Source organism: Myxocyprinus asiaticus, chromosome 25 (assembly GCF_019703515.2).
Source record: "Myxocyprinus asiaticus isolate MX2 ecotype Aquarium Trade chromosome 25, UBuf_Myxa_2, whole genome shotgun sequence".
NCBI lineage: Eukaryota > Metazoa > Chordata > Actinopteri > Cypriniformes > Catostomidae > Myxocyprinus > Myxocyprinus asiaticus.
In genome coordinates this window covers 41,879,130-41,905,714 of record NC_059368.1, presented here as the reverse complement: position 1 = coordinate 41,905,714, position 26,585 = coordinate 41,879,130, and the positions used below count along the sequence as shown (strand labels likewise).

Below are 26,585 nucleotides of genomic sequence, written 5' to 3'. Positions count from 1 at the left end.
CTTCCATCCCCTAAGTATGACCTGTCTGCCGATAATAACACTGGCTAGGACCCAACTCTTTATGTATTTATCCACTAAATTTTTTTTTGTTTATTTTTTTATTTTTCCCCTTTTCTCCCCGATTTGGAATGCCCACTTCCCAATGTGCTTTTAAGTCCTCATGGTCGCGTAGTGATTCGCCTCAATCCGGGTGGCGGAGGACGAATCCCAGTTGCCTCTGCATCCGAGACCGCCAACCCGTGCATCTCATCACATGGCTTGTTGAGCGTGTTGCCACGGAGACATAGCATGTGTGGAGGCTTCACGCCATCTATCGCAGCATCCACGCTCAACTCACCACGCGCCCCACTGGGAACGAACCACATTATAGCGACCACGAGGTGGTTACCCCATGTGACTCTACCCTCCCTAGCAACCAGGCCAATTTGGTTGCTTAGGAAGCCTGGCTGGACTCACTCAGCACGCCCTGGGATTCGAACTAGCGAACTCCAGGGGTGGTAGCCAGCATATTTTACCACTGATTACCCAGGCCCCCCCCCCCCCCCATTTATCCACTATATTAATGACTGCCCCATCACCTAAAATACAGAGTTAGGGAAAGATTTGAGTGCCCAATACGTCACACAAAACACTCTGACCCTCAACCAAAATTCTTGGACCTTAACACACCACCAAAAAACATGGGTTGTGTTCCCCATCTTCTGATTGGCATCATCAGCAGGTGGGCGTATCTTTAAGACCAAGCCTATACAATCTAGAGGGGGTCCAAAAGAATCGATGTAAAATCTAAAATTGCATAAGGCGCACCCTTGCATCTCTAGATGTAGATTTAAGGTTTTTTAGAATCCTACCCAAACATTCCCTCCTTCAATACCAAGTTCAAATCTTTCTCCCAAAATCTCGAGAGAAGTTGAAGCTCCGTCCCCCAGATTCTGAAATAGCAGGGAGTAATACACTGATTCCTCATGACCTTTTCCAAAAGCAGTAATCACCAATCCCAAAGTATCTGCCGCTTTAGGGGGGGTGTATGCTACTCCCAAAAATAGTACAGAGCAGGTGGCGCAGCTGTAAATACCTAAAGAATTGAGACCTGGGAATCCCAAAATGTTGAACCATATTTTCAAAGGACCTCACACTCCACTCTCATATAGGTCACCAAGCGTATTAACCTCCCTCACAATCCACTCTTTCCAGCAGAAAGGGGACATATTCATACATCATTTTGGGTTCAGCCATATGCTCAAAGCAAACATTTAAATAAATGTCCAAATTAAACACTCTGGACACTTTTGTCCATACCGAGTGCAAATGCAAGATAATGGGGTGTAACTTAACATCTCCGGTTAGTTTGATAGAAAGGTTTTGCAATGACAAAATAGGGGCAAGAACTTCCTGTTCGATATAAAACCAGGGAGGGGCTCTCTCAGGTGGAAGAGACCAATGAGCCAAATGTCTGAGACCGAATGCATAATAAAAAAAAAATCTCGTGTAGGCCTAGCCCACCTTTCTCAATCGGTCTATATAACTTACTGGAATGTAATCTGGGACGCTTACCATTCCAAATGAAGGACTTCGCTATGCTATCAAATTGCTTGAAATAAGAGAGGGGGACATCTATAGGGAGAGATTGTAGCAGGTAGTTGAATTTTAGAATACAATTCATTTTGAAGGAGTCACCATGCGACATGACGCCATGTGAGGATAGGACGTGTGAACGGCGAGCTCTGAGCACTTTGCTAGTTTTAACACTTTTAAATGACATAAACCGGTGAGATTCGATACACTCTATTCCATAACTGTTCTAGGAGGACAATATGTCAAAGAATTCAAAATCCTCGGGCTCTGGAGACATTAAAAGACACTTACATGCTCAAGCTGACACCCCCGAGCGGAGAGGTGCGGGAAATGCGGCGAGAGATGCTGAACATGTTGGCAATGCTGACAAAGGTTGTTGCTGACTTGGAGGATCTTGCTGTGATACATCGATCGATCACTGCAATGGAGGCGAAGTTCACTGAGGTGGTTACAAGAGTGGGGGATGTCGAGAAACGGATCGATTATCTGGAGTCATTGGAGAGGGAATTATCTGCTAATCCGCTAGCGACCAAGGAGTGTCTGGGAGAAGTTGGAGGACATGGAGAACCGTAGCCGAGGGAATAACATCCGTATTGTCGGAATTCCTGAGGCCAAAGAGGGTCACAGAATATGGTGAAATTCCTGGATGGGCTCCTTCCGAATCTGCTCGACATAACAGGCCATAAGATGGAAATCGAGCAAGCTCATAGGGTTCCTCCTTGGAGATCCGCAGAGGGAGACAGGTCCCGAACAATTCTGGCCAAATTTCTGAGATCATCCGATAAAGATCTTGTGTCGAGAGGCGAGGAGTAAAGGAAGGATTTCTTGGAAGAACCACAGCATTTTCATATTTCCAGACTTTGCGAATTCGACAAGAGAGAAACGTGATCGATTCAAGGAATGCAAGAAACTTCTACATCAATGGAAGGTTGCTTTTGCACTGATATTCCCGGCCAAATTGAGAATAGATGCTAAGGATGGCCGTAAAACATTCACATGCCCATAGCAAGCAATGTCCTTCATAAAATCAATGGAGTTAGTCATCTTGTGGTAATCACTTTGCAGCCGAGTGGAACGGCTTACTGAACATTCGCTTGACTGTTCATGGAAACGGAGCGCTTTTTTTTCTCTATGATTCAAGCTAATTCCATCCATCCATCCATCCAAATGCCATGCCAATGATAATTAAAATTTAAAATATAAATTATTAACAGTAACAAGAAGAAACATTTGAAAACCAGGTTGAGATTAATATTTATATCAATAAATGGTGTCAGCTTAAAGTTATACACAATAAAAAAAAATAAAAAGAAAATTATATTAATATTTAAATTTTATATTTAAGAGCGAAGAGATACCATTGTGCCAGAGGAATGACACTGAGCCATATAAAGAAGCTGTCTGTCACATTATTTAACCAATCATGTCAAACTGCTGCGAGTAAACAGCTTAAAAAAATAAAAAAATAACTCATTTGATTGGTTACAAGAAGCAGGTAGACCCGCCTTCCTCCTTGTGCTCGCAAAACTCTTTTGAGTGAGAAAAGTGTGAGCGCAAAAGGAAGGAGGAACAATGTACATCGGATTATTTCTGGGAAATATTTTCGCCACTAACACAAGCCATGTACTCTTTTGCAATAGTTTATTTTTACACATACAGAATGATTCTGCCTGGTCAATCCATTTTGCTGTTCATGACACCCTTTCTTTGCTTGCATATCACTGTTTGCATGTTTGCAATGTTTTGGCCCTATTTAGGCAGAGAATACAGATCACATTTATTTTGTGTTAATATGAAGTTACCGATTCACAACGCATTCACAAAATGAATTACAATTATGCAACACATTTAAATACTGCAAATATTTTTTTCTTACGCTTGCAACTTGATTTACACCTTTACAGGATGTTCTTTGCGCATGCATTTTATTTATTTTTTACACTTGCAATTTGATTTACATTTTCATAAATCTTAATCTGTGCATTCAAATCTTTCTATCATGCTTGTAGCTTCATTTACACTTAACAAATCTTACTCTACACATGCAAATCTTTAAGGCACTAATTTACTTTCATAGAGTCAATTTTGATTTCATGTTGACTTTAAGAGTGATTTAGTTGTTGAGGGTTCTCACCTCCTGAACGTCGTCTGGGTTCTTCCGTGAGATGATCTGTGAGGAACACAATAATATGATCATATTTACTTTATAGGCTACAGCAAACACCCTTCATCATGCTCTGTCTGTCTGTCTGTGTGTGTGTGTGTTTAGTGGGGACATGAACACAAACTAAAACAGACTCAAAAAGACTAATACACACAATAAACAAAACAAATCTAGCACGCACCAAAAACACCATTCATTTGTTTTACATCAAAGAACTCTTGTTCTGTAACCATATTCCATATCTTATCTGATCCAATGGCTGATTCAATAAAAGTTTGTTGAATTTAGATCTTTTATTCTAAGTGTAAATAATCACAAGTTTTTTGTTTGAACATGAGATGGAGAGCTCATAGTTGGGCTAGAATCACAAAACAATTCGTCAAACACTAAAAATCTAAAAGGTAAATGTACCAAAAAAAACATTTACAAATTGATTTGTGATAGTCTTCTGAGTCAAAACATATAGTGATATTGTTCTTGTGACAACTTCACTACGACACAACTTACAGTCATCATACATGTCATCACACATGTGACATTGATCACTTAATTTTCTGACAGATGGCATTAGCTGTCTTAAAGGAATAGTTCATGGAAAAACATTAAATTGTTCTGTCTGTATTTACCTCACACACGTGTTCCAAACATGTATGATATTCATTCTTCCGTGTAACACAAAAGGTTTTCCTATACGATAAAATATTAATGGGGACTGAGGCTGTCAGTCCCTAAAGAAAGTCATACGGGTTTGTGATGACATGATGGTGAGAAACTGATGACAGATTTATTATTATTAATAGGATGAACTATTCCTTTATTTTGATTTCCTGATAAACATTAGCTTTAGCAAAGAGCATCAATGCGCGGTAAATGTTTCGTCTCACCCGGGCCGTGACTTTATACACCGTGTGTCCCTTTGGATGTGTCGTGGGGTCAGTGACCGTGTAGAATCGCGCGAGCTCGCCTGTGTCCCGCGCGGCACTCATCCTCACGCACACAGCGCCATAACAGTACACACTAGCACAATGGACGACATGGCCGCTGCTTGGTAATTTTCCGGGAACGTCATGACACGTATTCATGAGCCGAGCAGGATTCGTTCATTGGCCAAGACTTGCGCCCGCCTAACAATGTCTGGCTCTTACCCAATCGGAAAGGCTAACGTCACGTTACGTTTTTCGCTTTCATTATCTTGCGTTCCAACCGGCTTAAATGCAAATAATCACGATAGTTTTGCGGTAAAATAGTTACAAACTGAATTTATAATAATAAAAAAATAAAAAGTGACTTGCGAATGACCGTTATTATTTAGGCCCACACCTTTTAGCCCTCCAAAGCTCTCACTGTAGATAGTTAAGTCTAGTGATGGGAAAGTGAAGCTTAATTAAGTAACCAGGCTTTCAATATACAGGTGCATCTCAATAAATTAGAATGTCGTGGAAAAGTTCATTTATTTAAGTAATTCAACTCAAATTGTGAAACTCGTGTATTAAATAAATTCAATGCACACAGACTGAAGTAGTTTAAGTCTTTGGTTCTTTTAATTGTGATGATTTTGGCTCACATTTAACAAAAACCCACCAATTCACTATCTCAAAAAATTAGAATATGGTGACATGCCAATCAGCTAATCAACTCAAAACACCTGCAAAGGTTTCCTGAGCCTTCAAAATGGCCTCTCAGTTTGGTTCACTAGGCTACACAATCATGGGGAAGACTGCTGATCTGACAGTTGTCCAGAAGACAATCATTGACACCCTTCACAAGGAGGGTAAGCCACAAACATTCATTGCCAAAGAAGCTGGCTGTTCACAGAGTGCTGTATCCAAGCATGTTAACAGAAAGTTGAGTGGAAGGAAAAAGTGTGGAAGAAAAAGATGCACAACCAACCGAGAGAACCGCAGCGTTATGAGGATTGTCAAGCAAAATCGATTCAAGAATTTGGGTGAACTTCACAAGGAATGGACTGAGACTGGGGTCAAGGCATCAAGAGCCACCACACACAGACGTGTCAAGGAATTTGGCTACAGTTGTCGTATTCCTCTTGTTATGCCACTCCTGAACCACAGACAACATCAGAGGCGTCTTACCTGGGCTAAGGAGAAGAAGAACTGGACTGTTGCCCAGTGGTCCAAAGTCCTCTTTTCAGATGAGAGCAAGTTTTGTATTTCATTTGGAAACCAAGGTCCTAGAGTCTGGAGGAAGGGTGGAGAAGCTCATAGCCCAAGTTGCTTGAAGTCCAGTGTTAAGTTTCCACAGTCTGTGATGATTTGGGGTGCAGTGTCATCTGCTGGTGTTGGTCCATTGTGTTTTTTGAAAACCAAAGACACTGCACCCGTTTACCAAGAAATTTTGGAGCACTTCATGCTTCCTTCTGCTGACCAGCTTTTTAAAGATGCTGATTTCATTTTCCAGCAGGATTTGGCACCTGCCCACACTGCCAAAAGCACCAAAAGTTGGTTAAATGACCATGGTGTTGGTGTGCTTGACTGGCCAGCAAACTCACCAGACCTGAACCCCATAGAGAATCTATTGGGTATTGTCAAGAGGAAAATGAGAAACAAGAGACCAAAAAATGCAGATGAGCTGAAGGCCACTGTCAAAGAAACCTGGGCTTCCATACCACCTCAGCAGTGCCACAAACTGATCACCTCCATGCCACGCCGAATTGAGGCAGTGATTAAAGCAAAAGGAGCTCCTACCAAGTATTGAGTACATATACAGTAAATGAACATACTTTCCAGAAGGCCAACAATTCATTAAGTGTTTTTTTTTTTTTTTTTTTTTTTTATTGGTCTTATGATGTATTCTAATTTTTTGAGATAGTGATAATTTCTAAATAATCCTTATTTTCCCTGCAAATAACTCCTCTAATCAAATCAAGATATTACCAAAGCTGTACTGTTCTGAACTGTTGAACTGTTAGGAAAATACAAAATAAAATTGTTTTTAATAAAACATCTTTCTGTCTCATAAGCACATTCACACAGAATGGTCAAAATGGCTGAATGAGTTTAAGTATGTGATAATTGTTTTTAATGCCGCTTTATTGAAAAGCCATACCATTATTTGAGAGATATTGCTATTTATTTTTACTCCAAACAAATGGGTTGGTTTGTGGGTGTTAAGAGTAAAAATGAGCAATTATTCAACCAAAGAGATGTAGAGCATCTGATCCAATATCTATAATGAAATTTTTTTTTTTTTTTTTTTTTTTTGTCCAGTTTCATTGGCTCATTTTATCTTATTACAGTGGTATTGATGAGAGGGACACAAACACTAAATTGCTTTAATTAGTTTAGGCACAGAATAATATAAGACATCTGATTAAACACAAAGGGCACTCAGAGAAAACAGTTTGTGAATAGACATTGTAAAAATGCTCTAAATGATTTGCCAAAAGGTGGAATGATTTGCCTGACTTTACCATAATCTCACTTGAAATAAATGAGAACATACCAATTTAAAAACAAACACATGAACACTTTATATCCACAGCGTAACCCATCTTGCACAGCAGTCTTCAAATCATTTTTTTTTTTTTTTTTTTTTTGTTATCCAGTGTGATCCATCCCTCTGTAATACAGGAAACAGTTAAATGTAACATTTTTAGGATCAATATCCTAACTGCAGTTCTACCTGCTTATTATATTTTTAGATGTGGTTCACAATTGTTGTCTTGTCATGTTATTTTGCAGAGAGCATAATAAATTAGAACTTTATCTTTAGCCTACCATGCTTGACTACTGCTTAGCGTTTCAAGTGTTGAACATTTACAATATTTAGAAAGAGTTGTAGCTTACTGATTGGAGTAACAATTCAGTTTATACAGTTCATGGTTTATATACGTAAGGGGCTTCACGTCAGGTGGTTCTTTGTCTCCAGGTCGTGCATAAAAATTGTGTAATGCACACCTAGCTATGGACATATATGGAGATTTTTATAATATATTTTGTTCAGAACCAGCTGTACAAAGTATAGTGCCTTACAAACTGCAATGAGCAAGCCAAAGGTGACAGTGGCAAAGATACAACTCCTTTAGATGAGGAAGAAACCTTGGGAGGAAAGACTATACAAATGTTCATTTGACTAGATGTAATTCAGCCACTGATTTTTACTATTTTGTCAATATCATACTGATATTTATATTGACTAATTTATTCATCTTGATAAAGTAATCTTTAAATAATAATAATAATAATAATAATAATAATATATATATATATATATATATATATATATATATATATATATATATATATATATTAGTGTAGTGACATTAGAAAGCAATATGGTATGAGCGGCCATGCTACATTGTGAATATAGTCACAAATAAAAGGCACCAAAGGACATGCATCAGTGTTAGCAACCCCTTCAGCTGTGACTTTATTCACAATATAACACCACCTCTACACAATAAAAAACTCAAACAAAGATTATAATGACCTGTATTAGAACAGCAATCCATGTTATTTACAATAGGCGGGGTGCAGACCATGTATAACAGACACTGTTTAAGCATAGCATTGAATGAGACTGTGATTGCAGACAGGACACTATGTGTAGGGATAATTAAGCATAGCATTGAATGAGACTGTGATTGCAGACAGGACACCATGTGTAGGGATAATGGTGGGCCAGATGTGGATCTGGGCATGACAGGTGATAGTTAACCACAGGCTGGGGCATCCTAAGGTGTGGATGAATGTATAAAATGTATAAAAGTAATTGGGAGGGGGGGGTCTAAGATGGTCTGTTGGCAGATCATCTCATATTAAAAGGGCCATCAAATCAATGACACTAAACATCAAGTACAATGCAACAAAATGCTGTCAACACCCCCACCATATACTATATTAGGGCTGTGCCAATTAAATCATTTCGATATATTGTGATTCTCACAATATTTATATGAATACTTTAAGTTCTTTTATTGATATTTCACATTTATTCAAGTTCATATAATTCAGGTAATGAACAAGCAAGTATAAACTCTAAATAGCATTCATCTGTGTGGTAATAGCTGCAATGGGTGATGAGACTAAAACATATCCCATGTGCTTAGTGCAATTTAATTGCCCAAATATCTATATTCTTTTTTACATCCACGCACTGATTTGACTTTGGTGAAAAAGTTCACCAGACACATGGTTTACACTTACTAGGCAATTCCTAGTGATGGCGCCGCAGATGGCCGCCTCGGTGTGGAGCGCTTCTATTGTTTTGTTGTTTTTGTTTGTTTGTCCTGTGTTTAGTAATCTTTTTTCAGTCAGTTTTACCAGAGACGAACTGCTGAACATTCAACAGCATATACCAGTCAATCTTTTCCCAGATTTTGAATATTCGGACGTTTTGTTTGACATTTTAGTCGGAGGCGCGGCTGTGTTGTTTAAACGTGCTATGAGACGCAGACGAGGGAGACGAGCAGGCACGCCGAACAATGCTGCCGAGCATTCATCTAGTGAATCTCCACTCTCTCCATAACAAAACGGACGAACTGCATCTCCTCACCCGTACAAACAAGGACAACCTCTGCTGCCTTGTGCTTTACAGAAACCTGGCTGAGTGAAGCCATTCTAGAAAGCGCGTCACATCTGCCGGGCTTTCAGCTGTTCAGAGCGGATCGCATCGTGGAGTTAACGGGGAAAACAAGAGACAGTGGAACATGCTTTTACATCAGTGAAAGTTGGTGTACAGATGTAACAACGTTAAAGAAGATGTGCTGTACTAATTTGGAAGCGCTATTTATTAACTGTAAGCCTTTCTACTCGCCGCGGGAGTTTTGCTCGTTTATTCTGGTGAGTGTGTATATCGTGCCAAACGCGTGTTTGAATGCCACGCTGCAACAGCTGGCAGATCAAATCACAGACACAGAACAACAATACCCGGACTCAGTTATAATTATTCTTGGGGATTTTAACAAAGCCCAAATTTGGGATTTGAACTGCCCAAATACAAACAGCACATTACATGCCCAACTAGAGACAGAAATATACTGGATCACTGCTACACAACAATAAAGGATGCATATCGCTCTGTCCCTAGAGCAGCTTTGGGACTATCTGTTCACTGTCTGGTTCATCTTCTTCCAACCTACAGACAGAAATTAAAATCTGCTAAGCCTGTAGTAAGGACTGTAACAAGCCTGCTTTGACTGCATGGATTGGAGTGTTTTTGAGGCTGCAGCCACAGACCTGGACGAGCTCACATGTACTGTCACATCATACATCAGTTTCTGTGAGGATATGTGCATTCCTGCTAGGACTTATTTAACATTTAACAATGACAAACCATGGTTTACAGCAGAACTCAGGCAGCTTCGTCAGGCCAAAGAGGATGCTTACAGAGTTGGGGATAAAGTCTTGTACAATCAGGCCAGGAACACACTGAATAAGGGAATCAGAGTGGCTAAAAGAAGATACTATGAGAAGCTCACGATATGACAAGTTTTTAGCTAACAACCCTGCATCAGTGTTGATTGGCATGAAACAATTTACGAATTACAGGACTCCTACCCCCAACCCTGTGGTGGACCAACAACTGGCTAACAACCTGAATGTGTTCTACTGTAGATTTGAGAGGCCCAATCACACATTTCACTTCACACAAACACCAACACCTCCTGCAACCCCCCTCCTCCCCCTCCTGCTACTCAACCTGCACTTAAGATCTGTGAAGATGATGTGAGCCGCGCCTTTCAAAAACAAAGGATAAGGAAAGCACAGGGCCCAGATGGCGTTTCACCTGCATGTCTTAGATCTTGTGCTAACCAGCTGGCCCCCATCTTCACACAGATCTTCAATAGATCACTGGAGCAGTGTGAAGTCCCATGCTGCTTCAAACATTCCACTATCATCCCCATCCCAAAGAAACCAAAAATCACGGGACTTAATGACTATAGACCTGTCGCCCTGACATCTGTGGTCATGAAGTCATTTGAGAGACTGGTGTTGGCCCACCTGAAGGACCCTTTCTAGATCCCCTTCAATTTGTTTATCGAGCAAACAGGTCTGTGGATGCTGCAGTTAACATGAGATTGCATCATATCCTGCAACATCTGGACAGACCAGGGACATATGCAAGGATCCTTTTTGTGGACTTCAGTTTGGCTTTCAACACCATCATCCCAGCTATTCTCTGGACTAAATTACACCAACTCTCTGTTCCCACGTCTATCTCTCAGTGGATTACCAGCTTTCTGACAGACAGGTAGCAGCTTGTGAGACAGGGGAAATTCACTTCCAGCACCTGTACAATCAGCACTGGTGCCCCCCAGGGATGTGTGTTCTCCACTACTCTTCTCCCTCTACACCAATGACTGCATCGCCAAGGACCCCTCTGTCAAGCTCCTGAAGTTTGCAGACAACACCACTGTCATCGGCCTCATCCGAAATGATGATGAGTCTGCATATAGAAGGGAGGTTAAACAGCTGGCTGTCTGGTGCAGTCAAAACAACCTTGAGCTGAACACGCCTAAAACGGTGGAAATGATTGTGGACTTTAGGAGGAACCACCCAACACTGTCCCCCCTCACCATTCTAAACAGCACTGTGAACAGTGAACAGTTAACAGTTAAAACTGCCCCTTTTGAGCAATAATTAATGTGCAATACATAGCTTAGTCTTTTTATAATATCCAACACATCCTACCTTCTGCCATTACATTCCCTTGCACTATAGATTACCGCTTTGTATTTAGATTTGCACTTCGTATGTGTGCGTGTGTGTATGTATGTATGTATATATATATATTCATATATGTGTATATGTGTATGTATGTGTATATGTATGTATATGTATATGTATGTGTGTGTATGTGTATGTATGTATGTGTATATATATATATATATATATATATGTGTGTGTGTGTGTATGTGTATATGTATGTATATATGTATATTGTCTATTGTATATTTTATATATACTTTTTTCTTTTCAATATTTATCTATTTTTTATTCAATTGTAATTATTTTTTTAAAGTCTTGTTGCTGTTTTTTGTATTGTTGTGTACTGGAAGCTCCTGTCACCAAGACAAATTCCTTGTATGTGTAAGCATACTTGGTAATAAAGCTCATTCTGATTCTGATTTTATGTAAACTTCCAAGATCTGACATTGTCTGTGATGACCACATATGATGCTGGTTCAAGCGCTAGATTTTGCTACATGAGGTAAGAAATGGGTTATTTACTATTCATGCTGGTTGTCATGTAGATGAAAAAAACAGTACAAAAAATAAATTAATATGATGCGATTAGGCGTACTGATTGTCTGTGTAAATATTTATTTTTTATAATAGTTTTATATGGATTTAGTTTTAAATCATGGTACTTGTGAATGTTAGATCTTTTGAACAGAATGTCTCCACAAGCAGCAAAAAATCAGTCTCTATCTGAACAATCAGATTTAATTTTTTTCAGATTTCAAGTTGTTTTTCTTCATGCAACATGAATAGTAATATGTCAGGGTGCTGTGACAGAAAACAACAACAAATGCACTTCTCAACAGGTATTGAATGTGTCTTGATGGGCAAGCCTAGGGTGTCAAAGACCACAAAGCATGCTGAATGTTTCCCTTCACATCCTGAAGTTAGCAAACCAACTATCCTCTTCAAAAGTCACCTCTCCTTTCACAGGTCCATATCCCTCACTTAAATGTGGTAACTGTTAACTGCACTTAATTCGTTGACTGCAACGAATGTGTTAAGATTTGGATACTGCCCTAATGAAAATTGAAACATCAATTATTGGCTAAATATTACTTGCTAAAGTCTAGTGCATGGTGAATCTATGCAAGATTGTCTCACTACAATGACTATGTTTACATGGGCAGTCATAATCGAGCTACAGTTGAGCTACTGCGGGGTTTTGCCCAGTCAAGCTAGTCTTAATCTGTCTGTCAGAGTATACATGACACGATGTGTAAGTGAATTATTGATACAGACTGGTACGATACCTTGCTTGTGATTCATTCATCACGCATCACCTCTGTCTCTGGAGCATGCGCAAAACACAGAGTCCAATTGTAGTCTGATTAATCTGAATACATCCTGGATGCTACAATTGCATTATCTGACTAGTACGATTTCACTCGGACTAACGCGTATACATGACATTTTAAAAAGGCGAATTATTGCTTTCTCAACTGAAACCCAACTTTTAAAGTGCATGTAAACGTACTTAATGTGGACAAGCCAGTAAAAGTGACTGCAGTCTGAAAAATAAAAATCAGATCTGGCCACATATAACTTGCAGTTTGAACAGTCTATCTAAAAAATCTGATTTATGAAAAAGTTCAATGCACTTTTTGAAGTATTAAAATCATTTGGTTATTGCAAGCCCTTGAAATATGTTGTTTATTAACAGTTGTTTGTTTTATAATGTAGTATTTATATTTTAAACCTTTTTTGTGCACAATTGATAGCATCGCCTACATCCATGAATTTCTATTTGGTCTCATAGCTTTCAATTTGCAGGTTGTTTGGAGGTGAAAATTGGGCATGAAGTTGTGCCTTTTTTTTATCCAATTAATCGAAAAAATTATCGACAGATTACTTATTTTTACTTTACATCCAGTCCTGTCTTCTTTGCTTGCAAAAAAATTTGCTGTGCAAGAGTAAATGTGTCCAAGCCTTTAAAGTTGCCACATTTGATATATTAATGTGTACAATATTAATAAACTTACCCAAGTGTTCAGAGAACAAGAATAACTGCACTGCTTTCATCTCAAGTCTTGCAAATCCATGTCTGCAATCAAAAGAGAAAAGATTTTCATTTTATTTATTTTTAGTTAGTAAATTATGCATTCGGTGTTACTTTCTGACAACAACTCTTTCTATACTTTATAATAATTCACACTTCATTTTCTTATATATACACTTCATGAACAGTCGTAATTTAAATATTTTATTGATTCAAAAAGAAAGCACAACAGAGAAAAACACAACATATACACACCGAATCAACATTTAACTTTTAACACTCATTAATATCCCTCCCCAAACACCAACCCCACCCTACCCCAAAGAACACCCCTGTGGTCACATAAAAGAATACACACACACAAACAATAAAATAAAAAATACAATAAATAAAAAATAAAATATATAATTGTGGCAGCGGGGGCGTGGTCAAGCATCTCTCCGGAGAGAGAGAAAGCGGTAAGGGCGCTTCCACCTGAGTTAAATTATGTCTAATACCTGTCTCTAATTTCAGTGAGCATGGGGAGAGTGGCATAAATAGAGCCACACAGCAGGTAGAGGACAGAGAGAGCTTGGGCACCAGAGACCAGAGTGTGAAGCGAAGACTTAATTATTGTAAATGTTGAGAGTTTATTTTGCGAAGTGGCTTACTGAACAACATAAAAAGCTCTAAGAGTGTACACCTGCTGTAGAGAGGGAAATAAAAATCCTTACCTGAACCAGGAAATCTGCTTCTCACCTCCTCCTTCCACGGAGAAGTGTTACACTGGTGCCGAAACCTGGGAATTGAAGTTTGGTTGAAGATGGATGGAAGTTGCCCCGTAGAGTCCTCCCAGTTGACGGAAATCCTCCAAACCCTCGATGGCCTACATCAGAGCCATCAGCAAACACTGCTTGAGCTCTGACAAGATCAAGATCGCCGGTTTGTCGAGCTCCTACGCGCTCAAGCCGAGGACCAGCAGGTGATCCGGAGCCTCCTCAGCCAGGGGGTGTCCCCAGCCATGACCCCGGACACTCACACGCCGTTACCCCCGCCCACATTACAGAAAATGGGGGTGGCAGATGACCCCGAGGCCTTCCTGGATTTGTTTGAGCGGAGCGCCGAGATCTGGGGCTGGCCGCTAGGCCAATGGGTGGCCCAACTTATCCCACCATTGTCCGGGAAAGCCCAGCTCGTGGCTCAACAACTGCCAGCGACGAGCCTCCTGGCCTACAGAGACTTAAAGAGAGCCATCCTGCAATGGGTTGGTCGCACTCCGGAGAAAAGTCGTCAACTCTTCCGGAGCTTGAAGTTGGTGAGTTCCGACCGCCCGTTTGCCTTCGCCCAGCAGCTCCGTGACGTCTGCCGAAGATGGTTGCTAGCGGGGGACCGCGACGTCGACGGAATTATCGACCAGGTGGTACTGGAGCAATTATCTCATCGGCTGCCAAAAGGGACGGCGAAGTGGGTCCAGTGCCACTGCCCGGCGTCACTGGAGGAAGCCGTCTGGCTCGCGGAGGACCACATGGAGGCGATCCCGAGGGCGGAAGAGCCCTCTTACACTCTCTCTCTTCCCCCTGTCTCATTCCCCTCCCCTATCTCCTCTTGTTCTGCTCTCTCTCCAGGTCCCGTTCCTGCCCCACGCAGACGAGGAGGACTTCAGCCACTGAGACCAGTTCCCCGGGTGTGGGAGCCGACACCTACCCCTATCCCAATGCCCCGCTGCTCTTCCCCTCAGGGGGGGGCGCCCGCCGACGCAAGTGCGGTCATAGCGCCTGGGCCAGCCTGCTGGAGGTGCGGAGACCCGGACCATTTCCGGGATCAGTGCCCTCTGATGGAGCTGGGGATGGTGGTGCAGGTCTCTGGCCTCCCACAGGCTGCCCCCGACCGGGCCGGAGCATACCGGATACCGGTGAGTGTCAAGGGGGGTACTCACCAAGCGTTGGTGGACACCGGGTGTAATCAAACCACTATCCACCAACGCTTGGTTCAACCCGAAGCATTGGTCACAACTAAAACGGTGAAGGTGAAATGTGTGCACGGGAATATTCACAAGTATCCGGTGGTGACACTGACGATTAAATTCCTGGGTTAGTTCCCACCTCACCCATCCGCTGATCTTGGGGACTGATTGGCCTGATTTTAGAGTTTTATTAAAGGGAATTTGCACGGATGGGTCCTGTACGAAATTAGGGAGATGTGTAATGTGCAATGCTCTGGCAGGGGAGGCGGAGCCGGGGCCGTCCTCGACAGCTCCACGTCATAATGATGAGAGAGGGAGAGAGGCTGCAGCCCCTCCCCTTCTCAGGGAATTCCCTGAGGTGGATTTCCCTTTGGAGCAGTCGCAAGACGAAACCCTCAAACACGCCTTCGACCAAGTGAGAGTCATCGATGGTCAAAGACTCCAGCCGGACATCACTCTTTCATACCCCTATTTTGCGATTATAAATGAGCGGTTGTATAGAGTGACACAGGACACTCAAACTAAAGAGGATACAACCCAACTTTTGATTCCAAGGAGCCGTCGGGAAATGGTATTCCAGGCGGCTCATTATAATCCCATGGCAGGTCACTTAGGAGAAAGGAAAACACTGAACCGTCTAATAGCCCGTTTCTATTGGCCGGGCATTGGCGGCGATGTCCGCAGGTGGTGTGCGGCATGCCGCGAATGCCAACTGGTTAACCCACCGGCCACCCCAAAAGTGCCATTGTGCCCTCTCCCTTTGATCGAGGTCCCCTTTGAGAGAATTGGAATGGACCTCGTCGGGCCATTAGAATGGTCAGCATGCGGACATTGCTTTGTATTGGTCCTAGTGAACTATGCAACGCGATATCCGGAAGCAGTGCCTCTTCGCAACATCTCAGTACGCAGTGTTGCGGAGGCGCTCTTCAAAATAATTTCCCGGGTGGGGATTCCGAAAGAAATCCTCACCGGTCAGGGCACAACGTTTATGTCACGGACACTATGCGAGCTGTACGAGTTATTAAATATTACATAGATTCGCACCAGCGTATACCATCCTCAAATGGATGGCCTGGTGGAACGATTTAATAAAACCCTCAAAAACATGATTAGTAAGTTCGTGCACGATGATGCTAGAAATTGGGATAAATGGCTCGACCCCCTGTTATTTTCAGTACGAGAGGTCCCGCAAGCCTCCACTGGCTTCTCCCCATTCGAGCTGCTGTATGAGCGACGCTCTCGCGGCGTGCTTGATGTATTGCGAGAGGCCTGGGAGGAGGGACCTTCAAACAGCAAAAATGAAATTCAATACGTTCTTGATCTTAGAGCAAAACTCCACACTTTGGGGCAGCTAACACAGGAAAATTTGCTCCAAGCTCAAGAACGACAGCGCCGACTCTATGACAGGGGAACTCAGCTAAGGGAATTTGCACCGGGAGATAAAGTGCTTGTATTGCTTCCCACATTGAGCTCTAAATTACTCGCCAAGTGGCAAGGACCCTTTGAGGTCACACGACCTCGATTATGAGGTTAAACGAACCGATAGAGGGGGCACACGTCAAATATACCACCTCAATCTCCTGAAATTGTGGAGGGAGGCGGTTCCCATGACGTTGGCTATGGTAGTTCCCCAGAAGGCGGAGCTCGGACCGGAGGTGAGCTCAAAACATAAACAGTTCACCTCGGTCACTTGCAGAGACCACCTCTCACCGAGTCAACTCGCAGAGGTTGCTAGGTTGCAAAAGGAGTTTGCGGACGTGTTCTCCCCTCTACCGGGACGTACAAACCTCATCCATCACCACATCGAGACCGAGCCGGGGGTCGTGGTACGTAGCTACCCCTATCGATTACCCGAACATAAGAAGAAAATTGTTCGGGAAGAATTGGATGCAATGCTCGATATGGGGGTAATAGAAGAATCCCACAGCGATTGGTCCAGCCCAGTTGTTCTAGTGCCTAAGAGCGACGGGTCTGTGCGATTCTGTGTGGATTATAGAAAAGTCAACGCGGTGTCTAAATTTGATGCATATCCAATGCCTCGTGTTGATGAGTTGCTCGATCGGTTGGGCACTGCTCGATTTTATTCGACATTGGATTTGATGAAGAGTTATTGGCAGATCCCCTTGACACCAATTTTCCGTGAGAAAACCGCCTTCTCCACACCGTTTGGATTACACCAATTTGTGACACTTACGTTCGGTTTGTTTGGAGCCCCGGCTACGTTTCAGCATCTCATGGACTGAATCCTCAGACCGCATTCAGCTTACGCCGCTGCCTATTTAGATGACATCATCATTTATAGCAATGATTGGCAGCGGCACATGCAACATCTGAGGGCGGTTCTGAGATCGCTGCGCCGAGCGGGACTCACAGCGAACCCAAAGAAGTGCGCGATTGGACGGGTGGAGGTACGGTATCTGGGGTTCCACTTGGGCCACGGGCAGGTGTGTCCCCAAATTGACAAGACAGCGGCGATTGCGACCTGCCCGAGACCCAAGACCAAGAAGGGGGTGAGACAGTTCCTGGGGCTGGCTGGCTATTATAGAATGTTCGTGCCTAATTATTCGGATGTCACCAGCCCGCTGACTGATCTCACTAAAAAGGGAGCTCCAGACCTGGTCCAGTGGACGGAGCAGTGTCAGCGGGCGTTCACGCAAGTTAAAGCTGCACTTTGTGGGGGGCCGCATTTACATTCACCTGACTTCTCTCTCCCTTTTGTTTTACAGACAGATGCTTCAGACAGGGGGCTGGGGGCCGAGCTCTCGCAGGTGGTGAAGGGGGAGGAGCGCCCGGTGTTGTACATTAGCAGTAAGCTCTCCTTGAGGGAAACTAAGTACAGCACCGTAGAAAAGGAATGTCTCGCCATCAAGTCGGCGGTCCTCACTTTCCGATACTACCTGTTGGGGGGGGCCTTCACCCTCTTTTCCGATCACGCCCCACTCCAGTGGCTCCACCGCATGAAAGATACCAATGCCCGGATCACCCGTTGGTACCTGGCTCTTCAGCCGTGTAGGGCTTTACTGGTTGTTTAGATCAGTGTTACTATCAGAAATAATTAATAATTATTTCTGTAGTTACTAATTAATATTTAAATTAATTAATTGGATCTAATTCATTAAAACCTCATATGGGGCTCCAGTAAATGTAGTGTGCTACGTTTAGGAGCGAGTTTGGTTATTAGCAATAATTAATATTTATCAAAGATTATTATTAATTATTAAAATCAATAGAACATTGATGAGAATCAATGTTAGCTTTTTTTAATCCTTTAAATCGACAACTATCAAAGATAATCATTAATTGTTAACATCAATGAAACATTCATTAAAATTAACACTAGCTTATTGACCATTCAAATTCAATCATCAAAGATAATTATCAATTATCAAAAATCAATAGAATATTAATAAGGATTAACATTGACAGGGCACCACCCTGAAATCAGGGACTAATAACCAAATAGTAAAACAGTCTCAATATTAGATTGTTTTCTTAGGAAAATCGACATCCGCAGAATATCAATTTTCCGGAAACATCAATGAATGAAGGTTTGAATCCGAGTACTGACATCCCATCAGCATGACACAGGGGTATGCAAAACAAACCAAAACACTTCTCTTTGTAATATAAACAAAGTTTATTTATGCAGTAATATCAATTAATAATTAATACAGTGCAGTCAATAAACTTCCGACTTACAACTACAAACTAAACAGTGATATGATTAGAAATGGAAATAAAATAATCCTATAACACAAAAGGTGTGTGTGTGTGACAGTGTGTGTGTGTGTGTAAGGAGGGACGCGCACAAAATGGCGGACGTGACTCTTGTGGAGAGTATGTCACGTGAGACTTCCGGCCAGGGAATATGACCGCAAATGGGGGCGGAGATGGCGTCTACCAGTTACCGCGTGTATCCGCTTCTACGATAGCTTAGGGACAAAGCTGGGCTTTAGCATTTAAGCTATCTACGAGCCAAAAATGTGTGCCAGAATGTTTGTGAAGGGTCGCGTACGTGTATGTGTGCATGTGTGGTTAGTACGAGAGAGAGAGAGAAGTGACAGCCCTAAAGCTGATTTCACGATCGTGGGAGAGAAAGCAGCTGTTTAGTTCATTGCTCAGAGACGCGGAGGACGGCTCGTAAACAGTCCCGCGTTATTTGACTCTTTAATGGATGAACTCAGTTGCGGTCTCACCCGCGATGGTGAAATTGCACAACAATCCAATTTGGTTGGACCACAATACAGCAAAACAAAATCGTGATTAATTAATACCCTGAGTATTAATAATGAGCGGACATGGCGATCCGTAAACTGTATAAGCAAAAACCTTGAAACACAAGAATAACACACTATAATATTCTATCTCTGCCCAGACGTAAACCTCTTACTTGAATCGCATGAGGACACAGGTAGAATGTGTTTTCCTCCGTCCTTTAACTCTGATCCGGTTCCTTGAGGCTCGGATGATGACGGGAGGCCATTTCCTCGCTCTGTCGGCGGGCGGTACGGCTGTTGATTCTCGGCGGGCTGGCGGAGAACTCAGAAATGTCGACTTGATTGAAGATAGAAGAGAAATCTTTAATCTCTTCACTTCTGTAGGCAAACGGATGAAGATGCGAATTGCTCGGCGGTCTCCTTCGGATCCGTTAGAGTGTTCGGTTGAACACAGAGTAATCTCAACTTGTCCAGCGAGATGGAGATTGTATGGCCACAGTTTCAAGTCGGACGTTACTTCCTTGTGCCACGAGGTTGCACCTGAGAGCAGCAAAGAGCTACGTCTATATTCGGTGAACAAAGTCGCTGGAAGTAAATTCTGGAAGCATTTCAGAGGTATTTCAACTCCTGATGATGTCATGTTTGAGGGACGTTCTGTTGTGTGCCTCATCCAATAGGAGTTGAGAGTTCGATCCTTTAGTGAGCAAGGCTTCATGGATTTGTAGTCTGTTTTGGACTCCCTTTGTTTGGCGCGATTTTTATCAGTAAGATTTAATGACTTGGAAGGTGGGGGCTTGAGTTAGGTTTTTACGACTGTATTAGGCCTGCCTTTGTCTTCTATCTGAATACATGAGGCCCAACATTCACCTCTTTGTTCTGAAGAGTTGGTTGTTGTCCAGCATCTTTAGAGCAACTGAAGGGTCGAACAGTTCTTGTCAGTTCACAGTAACCTGTGGGTTACGCCATCCATGTATTCCTGATAGGAAAGAAAAATGGTTGCACAGTCCATACAGTTCATTAGAGTTCACAGAGGCTTTATCGTCTGGACAGAGATTGAGGCACATCTGGGCATAGAACTTCTAGCTAAAACTAAAACTACATTCATCACACATAAACATTTCAAGTTATTGGAAGGCACAGCATTAACCATAACACAATCCTTTGTTGTTCTTTGGTCATAACACAAAATCAAAGTAGAACCTGACATTGGTTACTAGGAACAAAATGTTAGAGGAAAGGAGGGTTAAAGGTTAAAAGGCTTATCCTTGGAAATGACTGGGGTTAACCTGTGGGATGGGCTCAGACTGGTGTGTAAAACGCGGCTGTATGAGAAGTGAGTCCAGTCTGGCCTGTAGGTGTTGAATGTACCTGTACATGGCGTGTGCAATAATTGCGATGATGATCCAACCACTAAGGAGGAGCTAGAGGGCAACCAAACTGATAGGGTGTTCTTGGTAAGATGACGACCTGCTTATGTGACTAGGAAATATAGTGGTCAAGCCAGTCGGTTTGAGACTGAACTTCACTAATTCCATCCCTTCAGCCTGAAGCTGCTGTTGAAGGGTGTCATCAAGGCTGTGACCTCTAAATGCGTCCATGATCTCAATTTCTGCATCATTTTTGTTGACGTTGAGATGATGGAGGACAATATCGTCAATGTGCACGATGGCTCTTTGGGGAACCGTTAAGAACACCGTTTGGTTTGGTAGCCTTAGTTTAGTGGCCTTAGTTTAGTGGCTGTATCATGGCAGTCGTATGACTTCGGTGGCTGGTGTGTTAACGAGCCAGCGACTGCCTGCTCGCTCTACCTTTGTCTCTGTTCCTTCATCTTTAATGGACATGCTACCATGACACTTGTTCAGGGAGGTAGTTAGTCACCTCTCTAACAAAGGGGTTGTGTTTGGACAAACCCAATGAATGTTCTTTGTCTTGGTACACATGTTTAGGTTAGAGATAAGGTAGAGCGAGGGGTCCTCATCATGGTCGGCGAGTGTTGGTGGTGTTTTGAGGTGAATGTGTGCATTACCTCTCTGAAAACCAACATCAAATACAGATTTTAGTCTATATATATTCTGCCTATGATGGTAGATTGAGGATAAATCCTATTTTGAGGTTTTGAGGATTTACATGGATTGGAATTGCAATGCCAAAACTATATGCCATGTGTATGTGTGAAGGTTGCACAATGGAGATAGTAGCAGATCTAAGGATTTGTTCGACAAGGTCTAGGGATATCAGGTAAGCTGGAATCCTTCCACCACTCAGACTGTTGACTGAGGAACTAATTTCCCTGAGGAGGTCCTGCATTAGATCTCTAACAATACAGTTGTTAAATAAGTTGTTTTCTCTGACAAAGTCCCTAAAGCGTGCAAAGTGTTATTGATAAGAATGGATTTCAAATTTACAGTGACTATAGTACCCTGAAGGGTTTTACCCAGGCCCTGTAATTGTTCTTATTGGAGTCATCGTCTCTGCTGGATTTTTTGGACGATGGCGACGTGTGCATCTGAAGCTGGCGAACTGTTTTCTGGACCAAGTGGTCTCGGTATGTCAACCTGAGCCCACATGTGTCCACGACAGCAGTCAATGAGCGGAGCCAATCGGTTCAGTAGGTTCTGGCCAACTAACAGTGGTTCTGTATTAATGGGACATATGTAAACAGGATGTACTAGCATCATCCCTTGAAAGGTGTCAATCCAGGCCTGTTTTGTGATAGACGACCTATCTTGCATGTAGCTTGTGATGCTTACGTTGCAGGTCTCGGTCTATAACGGTTTGCCAAGGGAGAGCTTGCTCTAGTCACCTCTGCGAAAGTGTTTGAACCCATTAGACTATTTCAGAACCGGTGTTGAGTAGTGCGTGGGAGTTGAATGACCCATGTGTCAGGCATTGCCCTTACGGTACAGATCGCCCAAAAAGGTCAGAAAAGGAGGGTGTGGCATGTTAGGAGTGACTGTTTTGGGGATCAACTTGGACACTGTTCCCCTTTTCCCAACCTACAAAATAAACTTTGGCGTTAATGGGAGGGGGTACATCGTCTAGTCATACTGACGGGGTTTCAGTGCCGTGTTCCTTTGAGGAGGTCGACGGACCTGGTGAACAATGAAGCACATCAAGATTAGTTACTAACTCATTCAAGCGTCTCCTTATATCCTCCATTTCCTCTCTCAAATCTTGTTCTCTGAGGGGATTTGAAACTTTGCCTACCCACTCACCTTCTTGTTTGGGTTTTCGTTCGAAACGTGCATTTCTTTTCGGCCGGCGAACGTTTTGTTGTTTAGGCCTGCCATGACCCTGGGGGTGTGTCTGGTCACCACCCCCCCTGGTTCTGTTGCCTACCCTGCTGGTGGGGTGATCGGCGCCTCTGGGGTCCGGTTCTAGCATTCACCTTAACGCGAGGCATTTTGTCTCCTTCGGATCCGTTAGAGTGTTCAGTTGAACACAGAGTAATCTCAACTCGTCCAGCGAGATGGAGATTGTATGGCCACAGTTTCAAGTCGGGCGTTACTTCCTTGTGCCACGAGGTTGCACCTGAAAGCAGCAAAGAGCTACGTCTATATTCGGTGAACAAAGTCGCTGGAAGTAAATTCTGGAAGCATTTCAGAGGTATTTCAACTCCTGATGATGTCATGTTTGAGGGACGTTCTGTTGTGTGCCTCATCCAATAGGAGTTAAGTTCGATCCTTTAGTGAGCAAGGCTTCATGGATTTGTAGTCTGTTTTGGACTCCCTTTGTTTGATTTTGGTGCGATTTTTATCAGTAAGATTTAACGACTTGGAAGGTGGGGGCTTGAGTTAGGTTTTTACGAATGTATTAGGCCTGCCTTTGTCTTCTATCTGAATACATGAGGCCCAACAGCCGTTTAAGTTCAAGGTGGTCCACAGACCGGGGCGCAGATGGCTGTCGCCGACTTCCTTTCCAGGAATGCGGGGGGAGTGGTAGGCAGGCCGGATGCCGCCCCGGCCTGAGTTGGGCGGTGGGGATATGTGGCAGCGGGGGCGTGGTCAAGCATCTCTCCGGAGAGAGAGAAAGCGGTAAAGGCGCTTACACCTGAGTTAAATTATGTCTAACACCTGTCTCTAATTTCAGTGAGCACGGGGAGAGCGGCATAAATAGAGCCACACTGCAGGTAGAGGACAGAAAGAGCCTGGGCACCAGAGACCAGAGTGTGAAGTGAAGACTTAATTATTGTAAATGTTGAGAGTTTATTTTGCAAAGTGGCTTACTGAACAACATAAAAAGCTCTAAGAGTGTACACCTGCTGTAGAGAGGGAAATAAAAATCCTTACCTGAACCAGGAAATCTGCTTCTCGCCTCCTCCTTCCACGGAGAAGTGTTACAATAATAAATATACATAATTAAACTAAACATCTCCCTCCTCATCCCTTCCCCTAGAGTCCTCCAAAACTGCCAAATACCTACCCCACTTCCTGAGAAATAAGACCTCCCACCCCAGCCTTCCATCTATCATCCTCTCATAAGCCGCCACACTCCCCATCTCCGCACACCACTCTGGAAATGGTGGCGCTCCATCTGACTTCTGTAGGTGCTACTGGTTGTTTAAATCAGTTTTACTATCAGAAATAATCAATAATTAATTGTTATTAATTATGTAATAATCAAATAACAATTAAATAACTAAATAGTAATTAAATAGAATTTAATTAATTAAACTCTATTCTCGGGGCACCACTCTTTGAAAAGAGAAAAATGATAGCAAGTTACTGATTGAGTCTCATAAATCAAAATCTACCCTGTAGGTTGAGTATCTTAATATGTTAATCAAAATAATCAAAAAGGGGAAAAACTAGTTAAATTATTGGTATACAAATCTAATAGTAATCTAGTTACAGTTAGTTTCTAACACCAATAACATAATAGTACTCTGAGGTAACTTGGGAGTTCTTCATGTGGCAGAGGTTGACTTCAACACAATATTCAAACAAAAACAAACAGGAGTACTTATTATAATATAACAAGATTTATTATAATCAAGCAGTAGTGAACACAGCCAATACTATCCGAATATAATCCAAAAATAAAATAAAATCCTAAACAAACAGTGGAGCTATATGCAACAAAGGAACAAAGGAATCAAAATGGAGGATCAGGTTCAAAATGGAGGGTTAAGTCCAAAATGGAGCTGATACCACGTGCGGATGGGAATGAGTGGACACACAAAGGAACTGACGAAACAGGCGGGAGAATTTGGTTCACCAGCCTGAGTCGAACACAAACCGAGGCGCCGCTCACTCAATGAATATCAGTGAGAGAGAGAGAATGAGAGCAAGAGAGCGAGAGGAAAAATGCATGCAGTTTAGTTAAGGGTAACCGCTCGTAACAGCGGGACTGAATTACTAGTTCAAATCACTCAACAAAACAAACGTAACCTCAAAAGAAACTAAAACAAATCTCCCAACTCGAAGCAGCGAGCAGAGTTTAACATACAAATATACTCAAAACATCAAAAATCAGAAAAATACGATTTAGATTCACAAGAAAAATCACAATTTCTAAACTAAATCTGCCCAGATATCAAGCCTTACTTGGGAAATCCTGTGTGATTTCAATAGGTTTGTCCGTTGGAATTCCTGTTGCATTGAGCGGTCAGGAGAAACGGTCTGGATGGTTCCTTGTCTTACGCTCATCAGCGAAAAGACTGCTTTATTTACTTTAATGTAATTTACTGCTTTATTCTTTGGATCCAGCGATGGAGAAGAAAGCAGAAAGTAGTCAACGTTGAATGAAAAAGAGGGAGAAGGGAAACTGGTCGCCTTTCCGTTTTTCAAATAAATTCACTGTTGCTTTACAGTGAAACTGAACCAGTTGATAAAAATATATTGTAAGTATACAAAGCTAAGTTAAACTTACTCTACCGTGGCCAAATGGCGAGGTTAGAAAAACGTGGTCTCTTTGTTCTCAGTCCAAACAGAGGGAAAACTCCTTCAGTACGTGCACAGTACAGATGTCCCTTAACAGCCAGGCAGAGCTTAGCACAGAGAGACCGAAATTCATCGGTTTTGTTTACGAGATGACGTCATTGGTAGTAGGCCGCTCGACCAATGGCGTTTGAGACTGGGTCCATGGGCGGGACTTCGCATCCAGTTGTGAATTTGTGAAAGATCCTGGGAAACTGAGTTCAATGTCTCTCCTTTTGATCATAGAACAAAGGGCCATCCGGTCTCTGTTGCCATTTTAAGTGGGCCAAGGCCCTACACTTCCATCCCCTTAAAATAATTTGTCTACCGATCATCACGCTAGTCAGAACCCAATTTTTTATATATTTGTCACCTGAATATATAACTTCCCCATCGGCCAAAATGCAAAGTCTGGGGCAAAGTAAAATTTGAGTGTCCAGAATGTCACGTAAATAATTTTGAATCTTCAACCAAAAATCGTGGATCTTAACGCATCCCCAAAAAACATGGGCTATGTCTCCAGCTTCTGATTGGCATCGCCAGCATGTGGGTGTGTCTTTAAGACCAAGCCTGTATAATCTAGAGGGGGTCCAATAAAATCTTTGTAAAATCTTAAATTGCATAAGGCGAACCCTTGCATCTCTAGATGCAGACAACATTTTTCAGAATCTTAGTCCACACTCCATCCTCTAATACCAAATTCAAATCTTTCTCCCATAATTTCTTAATAGAAGTTAAAGCTCCATCCCCCATACTCTGAATTAACAGGGAGTAGTACACTGATGCCTCATGACCTTTTCCAAAAGCCGCAATCACCTCTCCCAAAGCATCTGCCTCCTCAGGGGGGTGTGTGCTACTCCCAAAAATAGTACAAAGCAGGTGGCGCAATTGTAAATACCTATAAAACTGAGGTCTGGGGATCCCAAAATGTTGGACCAAGTTTTCAAACGATCTTAACACGGCACTTTCATATAGGTCACCGAGTGTAGCAACCCCCTTCACAATCCACTCTGGCCAGCAGAAAGGGGACTTGCCAATGCACAATCTTGGGTTCTGCCATATGCTCGAGG

The 26,585-nt window shown here is 42.5% G+C and overlaps 1 protein-coding gene across 3 annotated transcripts in view; it reads right to left on the bottom strand.

Annotated features, from left to right (window-relative positions):
- Positions 1-4,812, bottom strand: part of rps6kc1 (ribosomal protein S6 kinase polypeptide 1) — a 173,293-nt gene extending 168,481 nt beyond the window's left edge. For all 3 annotated transcript variants that reach the window (XM_051654727.1, XM_051654728.1, XM_051654730.1), the window contains exons 1-2: positions 4,624-4,812; positions 3,710-3,745 (exon numbers count right to left, since the gene is read on the bottom strand). In XM_051654727.1, coding sequence (XP_051510687.1) covers positions 3,710-3,745; positions 4,624-4,725 — 138 coding nt within the window. In that variant the 5' untranslated portion in view covers positions 4,726-4,812. The remainder of the gene's footprint in view (positions 1-3,709; positions 3,746-4,623) is intronic.
- Positions 4,813-26,585: the final 21,773 nt, after the last annotated feature.